A 14080-nucleotide genomic window follows, 5' to 3' on the forward strand; every position below is an offset into this window, starting at 1 on the left:
AATAAATTTGTTAAAAGTGTGTGTTATCTTTTTCACATTTACTTATATACTTATTCATGTCATTTAAGTTGTCTATAATTCTTAAGATAATAATTACTTCTATTGATTAATTTCAATGATAAAATGAGTTTGATATGCTAAAATACTCATTTATAAATAACAGTAAGTAGAATAGTTTAAATGAGTTGAAATATAATAAATAAGTGTATATTAATAAATAAAAAATAATAATTAATATTTTATTTTGTAATATAAAGATAAATAACGTGGTACAGGTAAATATGGTAAGTGAGACACTTAATATGAGATACCAGAGTTTATTGAAAGTAAATTTTCATAAAAATTTATGTATGTTAATGTAAATCAAACGTGGTTGGGTGATGCTCCTATTCTGCTCAATTGTAGAATTGAATCTTTGTTTTTTAAATTTTTTGATTTGTCTATCAGTGGTAATATGTGGAGTTTGTCGTTATATAATCCAATAATTGAGCAAAATAGTAAAATACTTTATAGTTGGAAGAATAATAATTTATCTTTGAGTTACGTCTGGTTTTTCTCAAAGTCGTCATATATGTGATATTTTCTCATTAATTTTTTTAAAAAAATTATTTATGTGGTGGGGATGGGTGAGGATACTAGGAAAATTAACTAGCTCAAATAGGAATTGGTTTGTCATGATCATAAAAAATATGGCTTGGGTGCTTGTAGGTTGAAGGATTTTAACTTTGCTTTGTTAAACAAAGAAGTGTAAGTGTAGAGGTTGATGGTTGATTCACATGGACTTTAGTTTAAAGTGTTGGCAAAAACTATTGAGGCATTCAAAGAATGATGTGTGCCAATAATAAATAGACAATACTTATTATCATTTATATAATAATATGAGGTATTTGAATTTATTATATGAATTTATTTAAAGTATAATAAAGAATTTAGAATAATTAATATGTTTAATGAAATATTAAATGTCTTAATCGTAAGACTTTATTGAGCATAATGATATTATTATTGAACTCTTTGTAGTCAAGTTCTATTGTTAAATGAGACAACACTAATGCATGGAGACTATTATGTCAGTAGACTAATAATCACATCACACAGATCATGGATATAAGATATAAAGTCTTTATATATGTATAAATATTATGAGTTATATTTCTACTAGAGTTATCCACTTTGAGAATGTTATATAATAGTTATGCAAGTGCCATTAGCGATTCTCACGTAACCATAATGAATAATCATTCTACTTTAAGTCACTACGATTCCTACTTGGAGAGTTTTCTACTTTGAGACCATCAAAGTTATCTATATCAGAGCAAACATAATGATGGTTATTGAGTCTGCAATAAACCATGTAGAGGGATGTGAGTTATGAATATATAATTCACCCATTGTGCATAATAGAAGTTGTGTGTGGAACCGCTCGATAGAATGATATGTAAAATATGCATGGCTACGCCAAAATGGCTCAATATAAGATATTCAGTACGTTAGTGATTACATGTATACCCATGAATCGAGAAATAAATTATTGGATCTATGACTTATTTTCAATTAAGACATTTAGATGAAGGGATAATTAATGTACAATAAATAGTGATCGCAGTAAGATTAAAATCATATCACCGATTTTATCATTGATTGGATAGTAATGGTGTATTGAACTTATAACTTACAAGGTTCACTCTAACAGTAAGATAGAAATGAACAATATATATATATATATATATATATATATATAATTATTATTATTGTAGCCGTCAGCCTTGCACCGACGTATTATGAGATAATCTTTCACGTGGACTAAGTAGAGACACAACCATATTGTGGTGTTGTTGATTTGTCTTCCTTGACACTTCAAAAGGTAAACATATAAATCTCGTGAGAAATATTGTGCGTCTGTGATCCATGATAATGGGTAATTTTTACTCTTGATAATGATTTTAAAATTGTTTTAAAATATATCTCTTGATTTCCCAACACATCTTAATATGTCACCGAAGTTTTCGACACTAACACACATAGAAAATTCATATGCAAACTGTAGCATCATGTTTTTTCGAGACATTAACTAACAAAATTATAAGTGTAAATATATAAATTCATTTTTTTATAAGATCATTATAAATATTCACTTACTTTAAAATCAATTAATAATTTTTTCAATTGCATTTTCAAAAATAATGAGTTAGAGTATTCACAATTACAAAAAGTAAATTTAATATGTTAAACAAAATAAACTCCTAAAGTAAATTTTTTTGACATTTTACTACCAAAAATAAATCTTAGTTGATCATAACTTTGGACACTTGTAGAAAACTCTCTCAACAAGTATAATACCAATACAAAAGTATATCGAAGTCTTCAACTGCACGCTATTATTTTTCCTCGCATTTCTCCTACTAAGTTGGTTGTGATATTAACTGTTCAAATAACACTATATGTGACGTTTCGTCAAATGTAAGGTTCTTCTCAAAATAACAAACACATAACAAATAAGCATTCATATATGTTTATTATAGAAAGAATATAATTAAATCATATATTTCATTTAACAATTATAATCACAAAGCATCCAAAATATAAATCAACCAAAATGCACAAATCATGATTCCGAAATATCACCACCCCGTAGAGTAAAAAGTTCCGCCATTGAACAATGTCCCACCATTGAACGAATGCTCTATAGAGTTTCATGTTCAATACCCCATCGTCGAGTATTTTTATGAATCACATTGTCTTTTCAAGAAACTGTCGTAACGTACTCGTGATTAGGTACAGACCACCAATGTATGCATAAATGTCATCACCTTAGTTAGTAACAAAATAAATCACTCAACAAGAACGTCCAAAATCATTCAATCTTGTTCTAAATCAACCTATTTTAGACACAAAGTAATCACCTTGAATAACCACTAATACCAATCAAAATCCACAGTGCTTAATCTCGTAATATCACTCATGAACATATATACAATTCATATAACACACATATTTTGAAGATAACACAAACAAAATCAATACATAACATCACATTGCATTTATATCACGTGTAATTTAAGTAGGAAAGCGAACAGAGTGATGCCCTAATTACCGTTATGAGTGTCATTATTAAGGTTCCTACAAAGCCATATTTGCTCCAAAAAATTTACGCATTCACAAATTATTTCACTACTCACTTAGTATCAAAACTCATTTATCCATAATTCTTATCCAAGGTTTGGTGTTGACTTAAGATTTTAAGACACACAATTTCTTTATATTTTTAAAAGATATCAATTCTCTCGAATTAGCAAACACACAAACAATTAACAATAAAAGAAATTTTGAGTCTATATTTGGCACAAGTGCCTCATTGCAAATTCAATAAAATAACAAAAAAAATATCATTTTTGAAATATTTCTTTTAGACCAAAATTCTAATATAACAAACATTAAGGATCCATAAGACTTTCTTAGTTCACTTCCATAAATTTAACAATAAATTTTAATTGTTACAAATCAAATTAACAACTCTATCATAAAATTATTATTATTTTATAAATCAACACAACATTCATCCAATTGTCTCATAAAAACCATAATTTTAACCTTCTAAAAGAAATAACTATAACAACAATTTTCAACACATTTATTATTATTGAAAAAATTATATTTTTTAACATCAATAAGGTTTCTAATTTTTTTTTCAACACTCAAACTATCACAACATAAAATTTTAACCAAATAAATATTGAGTTTATAACCAATAACGATTTTTATAGATTAAAACATGATATAGTCTTTATAACGACTCCTACCGGATGAAAACTAATTTTTAACATAGATAAATAATTTATCTAATCAAAATAGATTTCTATATCAATATCATAAGAAAATCAAGAACATTTCTAAAAAAAATAATTTCCGTGTTATGATTTACACATAAAACGAAAATACCATGAAACTACTCCTTAGAACTGATTAATCATTAAAATATGAAACTCGAACCGATTAAGGCTATAAATCAAAACTTTTCAAATAATAGAAATTTCATTGGGATTACTTTATGTTATAAAGACCCAAATAGATTTTAGAAAATAAACGAAATCCAGTTTTAAGCATAATTAATGTCCTAGAGAGACAAGCAAGGTAATAACTCAAACAACCACACAACAAGCTACACAATTTTCTTTGAAAGCAATAAAATGTTTTTCTCTTATTTTCTTTTTTTAGTGATCATTTCAACAGTAACAATGTTATACAATTTTGCTTTTAAAACTAAAAAAATATTTCTTACACAATAATAACAATATCAAACAACATCAATAAATTTATCAATCATCATAAAACTATTTACGAGAAATTCATTTTTGATTAGTAACAACAACGATAACAATTTTATCACCAGAATTGATATTTTAATTTACAAACATAAATTTTGTATCAAGAATCATCATTTCAAAATCAAATGTTGTATCAAATTAAGTCAGAGAGAAAGTAAAAATATTAATAGATTATATTAATTAGTCAAATTCGAAGGTAGAGATGACATTAAAATTTGAACGATACGGAGCAAGTTCTTTGCACAACTATAGATCACCCGAAATCAATTTTTCTTCTTTATGTTATTGTGGATGCACTGATGTGTCTTTTCTCTTCTCTAGCACACTATTTATGATTCAATATTCCTTTTATAACTAGAGATTTATATGACTTTCTTACTAACTAACATTTGAATGGTTGACTAATCTAAAATATTTATTGTTTTTGTTTTCTATGAATAGTTAATTCATGTCATTATTATAAGTATTTTTTTTTTTTCAAATACTTCACAAGGAAATATTTTATTTTATTTTTATAAATAATTTTCACACAATTTAGCAAAATATTCAGTCAAATTAAATAAATCATATCATACATATATATAGTTTTTAAAAATAATATTTGAATAAAGAATAAAATAATAACAACCACATTATAAGTTATTGAAAAAAAAATAAAAAAAAATATTTCACACATCACTAATAATAGAGAAAAATATTGATCTTACCATATTTAAAAATAATTTATTTAGCTTGTTTATGATTAGATCAACTATAAGTGGTCTCGAAAGTGATCCATCCAACCACATGCTCTAAAGACAATAGAAAATTGAGATGGAATTGAGTTTGGAGCCATCTCACAATAAAACTGTCCTCAAGAGAAATTTCAAACGACCAAACACATTTAAGACTTTTTAATAGACATAATAAAATATTAAAAAAAAAAAAAAAAAAAAAAAAAGACACCATACAAATACAGAGTAGAACAAAAAAATGAAACAGAAAAGCACCTTTACATAAAATCAAAGTCATAAAGTTGTAAAGAGATCTTAAACTAAACCCCAATATAGAATCAAAGTCATAAAGTTGTTATGGTGATTTTGGTTGAGCTCGTGCGGTGAGGGTGTGGCGCTCCCAAATCGATTAATTTTCCAACAACTTGAAAATGGTTCAAGGGTTGGTGGGGAGCAGGGATCCTCTCCATTTCTCAAAAGAAATGTAAAGTTATATTACTAATATTTTGAGTGTATAAAAATTCAATTATACAACAAAAATGTTACAATTTCTAAAACACATGCATTTATGCATACAAAATTTTAATAATGGAAGAAATGGAGAAGTCCTAACTTGAGTTTGGGTTGGATGTGAACATAAGCTCCGTCAATATTGGCTTATGACAAAATCGACAAAAAATGATAAATCATCATTTTAGTCGATTGAAATTATAAAGAATTTTACTTTGTTTCCTCACTCATTTCAAAATTTAAATTAATCACTAAATCGTCAAAATAGTTCATAATAGATAAAGTTTATTATCATAATGAAGTGATATTTTTTAAAGTCATACCACACCATTTATGGTTATATATTTCATGTACAATTATTGCACAACAAAATCTTGAGGCATGAAATAACTTAAACAAATGCAAAACAATGAAATTTCATAAATTTTGAACCAAAATTCTAATTTGGGGACTAAAACTGAGAATAAATAAAATAGGGAACTACTTTCGCGATTCAGCTAAAATAGGCAGACCAAAACTGTAATTAACCAAAAAAAATTATTAAAAGTAACAAGACCTCCAACCATGATTCTTTCAAATAAAAGGTCTCCAACATACCCAAAAAAGAAAAAACCTTCAACCTCGAATTTTCTTTGAAATACCACATTGTCGATTTTTATTTGTTTTGTTTTATAAGCTAAAACTACAATTTACTATATTTTAATACGAATCTGCATGGGTGAATTTAGCTCACTTATTCTTATATATAATATATTGTTCAAACTTTCCGATAATATTGGACTTTTATGTGTACATATTACTGTGTGATTCGACAAAAAATGTGTTGTTAATAAAACTGATAATAACCTTATAGTGTAACGCAGGTGGTTGGTATTTTAATATGCTAGAATACCGAGTTCGATTTCTACCTATTAAAAAAAAAAAAGACAACCAAACAAAAAAAAAAAAAGAATGAAACATGTGTGAATTCAACGTTTTTCCTGTGATGTGCGATCCATAAATCTTCCTGAAATGGCGGTGACAAGTGCAGCTGTGAAATTAGGATCATTTGTCAAAGAAGTGGCCATTTGCTGAACTAAAAACTGTTGGATAGAAGACTTTTGGTTTTCGGTATAGTTGACCAAGTCAAGCGTTGAAACTGGAGGTGTACCCAAATCATTATTCCTAATTGAGTGTACTGAAGATGAAGGAACTAAATTACTATATGTAGGGGTACTTTCACTTTGGTTTGAACTAGTTAGTGATATTTCTGTTTGTTGTTGCCCATGGTTGTGCTCTCCTTCATATGTTGTCACTAAAATTGATGGGTCTTCTACACTTCTTTGCACCTATATAATACCATAAACAGACTTGGTTAATTAAATTGTTCTAACTTCCTTAAATATAAAAAATACATATATAAAAACATTCTCATATTTTAGAGTTTAGTTAATATAATACTCAACCATCTATTATGTAAAATCACGTCATTATTATTTTATATTTAAATAGTTTAAATTTTGAATTGATTTTGGTTTACCGTTTCAATACCAACCAAACTATTATGTACTTAATAATTTTTAAAACACAAACGGTCTTACTACTTCTTGATGCCTATTTTTCAATACACCTAATTAATGTTTGTATCAAAATTATTTCTTACATTATCATTCCATTTCGAAGTATTTACATAAATCCCGATTGTGAATATTGTAAAAAATAATAATTTAATTTTGTAAGAGAAAAGGTATATTTCTTCTGTTGTCTTAACTACTTGCACTCTATCTAGTGACGATATCCTTAAATTTTCTAATAAGTGTGAAGTTGTCTACTTTTATTTATAATCAATAGTGGAGTGAGTAATAAAATTTTGTAATCATCAATTGATCTTTGAAATTATATAAAGGATTTTTCTTGGAATAAAAAATTGTATAATACATTTAGACAATTTAGTTCTTAAATTTACTAAAATATTAAAATAACCGAAAATGAAAATCATCAATCTTATATCATTTTTAGACTTAATTAATTGATCCAAAGAAGTTATTAATTAGGTTGATCATTTTTAATTAATTTGATATATCATTTTAAAATTTTGCTGAACTGCAATTTTTAAGAATCTTCTCTAAGAACACTTTCCAAGACACTCTTTAACATACGAATAATATTTTTGTAATTAATTTTATATATTATTTTAATTAATGCTAATAACGCACTCTTTAATATATATTTTTTAATATATTCTCTTTTATTAGTTAAAATTCACACTAGTCCAATCAAATTTTCATATGAGATTCACATAATCTAGTAAGAGAGTTATACGAATTTTCATCAATTAAATAGAGTATTTTAAAAATGGTGATTTATTTTGTCATGAATTAAGAGATGTGCCACTAATTAGCTACTACTTCTAATTGAATACCTTCTTCTTCACTGGGCAGCTTGGGGCAAAGGAGCACTTGAAGTAAGCCCTAGGAGATGGGTTGTCTCTAGTAACTTTCTGACCGTATTTCCTCCATTGATATCCATCCCTCACATACTTCAATATGAAAAACCCAGATCTAAGTTAGTACTTTGGAGCCTAAAAATTTAATCTTATTATATACAGTCCAAAAATAAAAATAAAAATATATAACTATATATGATTAATTAATATCGGTATATGATATTGTGGAACTTACTAAGCCAGTATTGGATGCATCTGTCCATACAAGAACCTTGGAAATTTTTGGCGATGAATTATGTGTGGTTCTTTTGAATGTCTCCTCAGTAGTAGTGGTGCTACACTCAACAATACTATTAGTACCAAATTGATTGACACAATTTTCAATGCTCCCCGCTTTTCTCTTCCGTGACTGTGTCACTATTTCATTTTCAAAATTTGTATCACTCGGTTGGTTAAATCGACTCAAATGCTTTTGCAAAACAACATAGTTATTGCACATGTGGTTCAAGCTCTCCGTTAATATTTTATTTTCATGATTTAGACGCTCCAACTCTTCGACCAAAACTTTCTCCTGAATTATCATATATAAAGTTATATATATATTTTTTCAATGTAATATAAAGAAAAAAGTATAAATAACGACAAAAACTATGACGGTTATGTGAAAATATATACTAACCGCGGTAACTTCTGTGTCTCGAGAAGGAATAACGTTGAGATTGAGAGAAGTATCCACACACGTTGGTTCCATGTAGAAGAATTTGTGAAATGAATGGTTGAGGCAAACAAATTAATATAGTATATGATTAATGGTTCGATCAAATTACATGTGAGATAAAAAGTATGAAAACATAGAAGTATTTATATGTATGTGTGTATATATGTATAGAAAGAAATGAGAAAAGAAGTTGGAGACTTGGCTGCGGGGAAAGGAGGAGGAAGATGAGGGCAAGAAACAAGTCTTTTGGACTTTCGTCCTTTCTAGGTTGTCTATAGTTTATGCAATTAATTTACAGCTGAATAGACGCGCATTGAACACAAATTAAGAAAAATTAAATAAAATCATTATTGTAATTTTTATTTATTAATTATTCATGTAGCTGTTTTTTTATTTTTTATTTTATTTTGTCTGATTTTATACACAATAAGATCTTTGATAGTAAATTGCAAATCCTTTTAAAGTTTTATTTTTGAAGCATATTATTTTAAACATAAATAGTATATAAATTGATTAAGTCTTTAATTACACAAACATTGTATGTAGGCATTGCAATTGAACCCGAATCAACTCGAACTACCCCAGACCTGCCTTGCATTTAACGGGAAAAAACTGTTTTTAATGGATGCAGGTGCAGTTTTTCCTCGTTTTTTAAAGTTACGGACGAATTTCGTCAATTTTAAAGTTAATTGTAGCATTAATGATGCAATGATTGAAAAAAATAAGGATAAACTGCAATTAAATACACTGTTAAAGGATGGAGCCCTACGTACTTCACATGCGTTGTTGCGCGCATATACTTAATTTGATAATAAAAAATGGGTTAGAAGTTGTGAAAGATGGAGTGGAGAGGATTCGAGACAGTGTTGCATATTAGACTGCAACACTTAGAAGGAATGAAAAGTTTGAGGAGACTATCAAACAGTTACGAATCTCTTGCACCAATAATTTGGTTTTAGATTGTTCGACTAGATGGAATTCAACTTACAAGATGCTTAATGTTGCCATTTAGTATGAAGATGTATTTAGTTGATTAAGACAATGTGAATCCCAATACACTTGTTTGCCTACAAGTTTGCAGTGGAAATTTGCAAAACATATTTGTGGAAAATTGAAATTGTTCAATTTTATCACTGAAGTGTTTTCTGGCACTAAATATTCAACTTCCAATCAATATTTTCCTAAAATTTGTATGATCAAAATTGCAATAAATGAGTGGATTAAATCCTCTGATGCATTGATAAAAAAAAAATGGCAGAGAATATGTTGGGAAAATTTGAAAAATATTAGAATGTGGTTCATGAAGGAATGAGGGTTGCTGGTGTTTTGGATCCTAGGTACAAAATAGAGTTGCTTGAATATTATTATGTTAAGTTGTATGGGAATGATGCTAATGACCAAGTTAAGTTGATCCAACAATTGTGTTATGATTTGCTTTATGAATATCAATTGAAAATAAATAATAGTTCTAGTAGTGATTCTCAAATGTTGGGTGTCAACTTTAGTAATGTTGAGGATGATGGTTTAGAAGACTATGATTTGTATGTCAGGAAAAAAAAAGCTAGAACTTCATTTGTCAAAATAGGGTTGGATATTTATTTAGAGGAGGAAGTTTTGCCAAGAAGTTCTTATTTTGATATTTTGTTGTGGTGGAAGTTGAATGGTGTTAAGTATCCAACACTTCAAACCATTGCAAAGGATGTATTGGCAATTCTTGTGTTCTACTGTAGCTTTTGAATTTGCATTCAGTATCAGCGGACATATCTTAAGTCCTCATCAAAGCCGACTTCATTGGACTACTTTAAAGGCATTGATGTGTGCTAGAAGTTGGTTATGGAGTGATGAGAATATTGGTATTTGTTTTAAATTATTCATTTAAATTCGAATATTTTTTAAATAGCTAATAGTTTTGTATATCTTAAATTATTATTGTTTATAGTATACTATATTGATATCGATACGTGATTCTAATTCTAAAGTGGATAATTAAAATGCTATTTTACTCAATAAAATGGGATCTGACGATGAATGTATTCTGCTTGTCTACACTATTTGATTTAAAATTTTCATGTTATATATATGTTAATATTTAACTTTTATTTTTTAATATATGTGAATTGTTGATCAGTTGTGTTACTTCACTTTTCAATTCCCGTCTTGAAGATGAAGATGATCGTTAGAAAATACTTATTTTGGAACCTTTTTGTTTTGATGATTTGGAACTTTTGGTTGTTTTGATAGATTAGTTCATTTGAATATTTAGAACTTTTGTTTGGATTGATATTTTCACTTTTTAAGAGTTTGGAGATTACGAACGAATTTTGAGACATTGTACTTTATTATTTTGATTATTAGAATTTTAGAACTTAGATTAAATACTACTATTTGATCAAATTATTGATTTTTTATGCTACGAATAAATAAATTATAATTTTTGAAACGGGGGTGGGGGTGGGAAAACCCGTCTCCGTTGGGTGTGGGGGTGGGGCGGGGAAACCCGTCCCCATTGGATGTGGGGGTGGATGTTAAAAAGTCACCCCCAACAGATGCGGGTGCAGGGTTGGTAATGCTTAAAATCGTCCTCGCTCTGTTGTCATCCGTAGTTATACGTAAAAAATGGATATATATTTTTAGTGTCTATTTAAGAATATACATAATCATTCTGAATCATATCTCTTAATTAAGAATACACATATGACGAAATAAAATTTTGCTCTAATTTGTAAGGGTTCATCTTGTACTATCAGTTTGAATCATATGTCTTAATTAAGATTTGTTCTAATAATAATAGGGTGGTCTAACACATTTTGATGCGTAAATTTAATTTTTTAAATAAAATATTTTTAAAGTTCATAATAATATTTCAGTAATTTTTATCAAACTTTTGTTTAAATTTTATTTTTCAGACGCTTTATTAGAATACAAAATATTATTTTTATTAAATTAATATAATTGATTTTGTTTAATATTATTTTTCAAATTGATAATAAAGTCAATCTACAATTGATAAAATATTAAAACTATTAAGTCGAATTCGATATATTGTTGTTGTGATTAAATTTATAGTAATATTTAATTATTTATTATTTTTTTACACACAAAATTAATAAATAAATAAAATAAATTCATTTAATATTTAGTGAGATAATAGTTATTTTCTTTCTATGTTTTGGAGATCAACGTCGATTGTCACGAGACCTTATCCCAATATATAAACTTTTATCAATATAAAAATAAAAATAAAAAAAACAAATATCCGTGAATTAACAAAGAGTATCGAGTTGTCACTCGAACCATCCTTTGTGGTGAATAAAAAAGCAAGTTTTTTTGTTTTGAAAAAGGCAAGTTGATGAATGTTTTCAAGATTTGGATGGTTTCCCATTGACGGCAATATTATCTCATTGACTTATATGGTTGCATTAATGAGTAGTTGTGTTTTGGCAGTAGATTTCTTCCCAAGTAAATGTTTCATCAATGATATACTTCTTCTTGGTCTTCTTCATTATTGACTTGACCGTTCTTTTAACCCCTAAGTCTATGGCTTATCTTGTACATTTTGTGATTTCTTTTTCTATAGTACTATCCTACCAATTTGTCGGAAGGTTACTCAATACCCACGGATTCCCAATAAAATACCATCACGTGACTTAGTATATCCCTATTTCTTATAATATATAAATATGTAATGTTTTTCTAATTTTATATCATCAACACAACAACGATTTTGTAGTGTTATCTACACCTACAATAACCATTTTATTGAAGCAATGGTTTAAAATTCTTGGTGTCACCCATGAGTGTGAGTGTGATTGAGATGAGTGACCATCTAAAGTCCTAATTTATTTAAATATTTAATTGTTTTTTTTATCAATAATCAATTTTTTATTTAGTCACAATCATGAAAAATATTTTAACACAAATAATTTATTTCAACACAATCATATTATTGAGGTAAAATCACAAATAAAGTGTTTTAAAGATAAATAAACAAGTTAATTAAATCTCTAATAATGATTCTGATTTTATTGTTATTTAACGTGTGTTTTTTTATGTAGTATTCGACGATAGGTAATCAAGTACTCCTATACAACAATTAATATCATTATGGTTCATACAAAATCATTATTGTTCATAGGAATATAAGTTTGGGGAAATCAATATCATTTTATGATAGTATTATTCGGATCGATCAAGACCATTTTGGATAATTCGTTTTAAAAGATAAAAATGATATGAATCATTTCTCAAAATACATATATTAAGTAAAACAAATATCAAGAAAAGTTTATCTAAATGCCCAAAGAAACAAAACAACATCAAGAACAATAATTAGATCAATCTCCAACTTGCATGTAAGACAACAAACTGACATCGGACAACTTTTAAAAAACCTTAGTTATGATACATTCAAGCACAAACCAATAACGTTTTGGTTGCAAATAAATAATATTCTAGATAAAATAGAACACATGTCTATTAATTATCACTCTGAGTAGTTGAATCAATAACGACTATATGAGTTGTCTTTAACCTTTGTCACATCTATAAAAAGAACATCAGGATGAAGACAACAAGAGTTTCCAATGCAATCAATTCTTTACTAAAACAATCATACTCAATAAATCAAAACTCTTCAATCAAGCAGAAGTTTCGGTTCTCTTACACTAGCTTCAAGTATCTTTTTATTGAGTTATTGCTGACAATCAATCTCAAACAGGTGTTGAATATATTTCGATCTTAAAACCTTCTTTCATAACTCCATTTGAAACTCACGTCTATTCTTTAAAAAATAGTTTGAGTGTTTTGTAAAAATGTTTTTTGTGATTAAAAGGTATTGTGTAAAAATTCCTTTTGGACAAAAAGGGGAATGTTGTAACTGATCAAAAAAAGTTGTGTGAAAACAAGAACGGTTGTGTGAAAACAAGAACGTTCTTATAAAACACATTAGTTGAAACGTTCACAATTTGTAAGGATCAGACGTATTCCACCTCGAGTGAACCATTATACATTATTGCGTGATTTCTTATCCATATCGTTTATTATTTCTTAATCAATATCACCAATCACGTAGAAATAATATATTTTATTTATTTTTTACTAACCAAGAACGTTGTGAATTTGTTATGAGTAACCAAGATTGATGTTGAATGAGTTGAAATTAAAAGTAGGAATTAATATTTTCAAAAAGGAAAATCACAATTCAAACTTTTAATTTCTTGTGATTGATATTGCTACTTCACCTATTTGAATGACACAAAAATATATGTATTTTCTCTGATTTTCTTTTTATTTTAAATCAATACCAAAATCAAATAGATCTTATAAATTTTAATCATTGTTTACATGTGTAGTTCTGTAAAAACTCAAAGACAAACCTTTTGCATTTGAT

General features: G+C 27.5%; 2 protein-coding genes across 2 annotated transcripts; one reads left to right on the top strand and one right to left on the bottom strand.

The window, feature by feature from the left end:
• Positions 1-6263: 6263 nt before the first annotated feature.
• On the bottom strand, positions 6264-8848 carry LOC101512217 (probable WRKY transcription factor 40). The gene is made up of 4 exons (XM_004501324.4): positions 8653-8848; positions 8209-8544; positions 7950-8066; positions 6264-6876 (listed from the first exon to the last, which is right to left on the bottom strand). The coding sequence occupies exons 1-4, from the start codon at positions 8722-8724 to the stop codon at positions 6517-6519; spliced, it is 885 nt and encodes a 294-aa protein (XP_004501381.1). The 5' UTR covers positions 8725-8848; the 3' UTR covers positions 6264-6516.
• A 1151-nt stretch (positions 8849-9999) lies between these two features.
• LOC140920546 (zinc finger BED domain-containing protein DAYSLEEPER-like) lies at positions 10000-10428 on the top strand. The gene has a single exon (XM_073368861.1). The coding sequence runs from the start codon at positions 10000-10002 to the stop codon at positions 10426-10428; it is 429 nt and encodes a 142-aa protein (XP_073224962.1).
• The last annotated feature ends 3652 nt before the right edge of the window (positions 10429-14080 follow it).

The sequence above is a fragment of the Cicer arietinum genome, chromosome 5 (genome assembly GCF_000331145.2).
Source record: "Cicer arietinum cultivar CDC Frontier isolate Library 1 chromosome 5, Cicar.CDCFrontier_v2.0, whole genome shotgun sequence".
Classification (NCBI taxonomy): Eukaryota; Viridiplantae; Streptophyta; class Magnoliopsida; order Fabales; family Fabaceae; genus Cicer; species Cicer arietinum.

Bases quoted from the DNA above. Each gene is read 5' to 3' on its own strand.
- LOC101512217 (XM_004501324.4), bottom strand. From the start codon at position 8,724: ATGGAACCAACGTGTGTGGATACTTCTCTCAATCTCAACGTTATTCCT. The intron at 8,545-8,652 runs GTTAGTATATAT...ATGATAATTCAG, and splicing joins GAGACACAGAAGTTACCGCG to GAGAAAGTTTTGGTCGAAGA. The intron at 8,067-8,208 runs GTAAGTTCCACA...TTCATATTGAAG, and splicing joins ATGCATCCAATACTGGCTTA to TATGTGAGGGATGGATATCA.
- LOC140920546 (XM_073368861.1), top strand. From the start codon at position 10,000: ATGAGGGTTGCTGGTGTTTTGGATCCTAGGTACAAAATAGAGTTGCTT.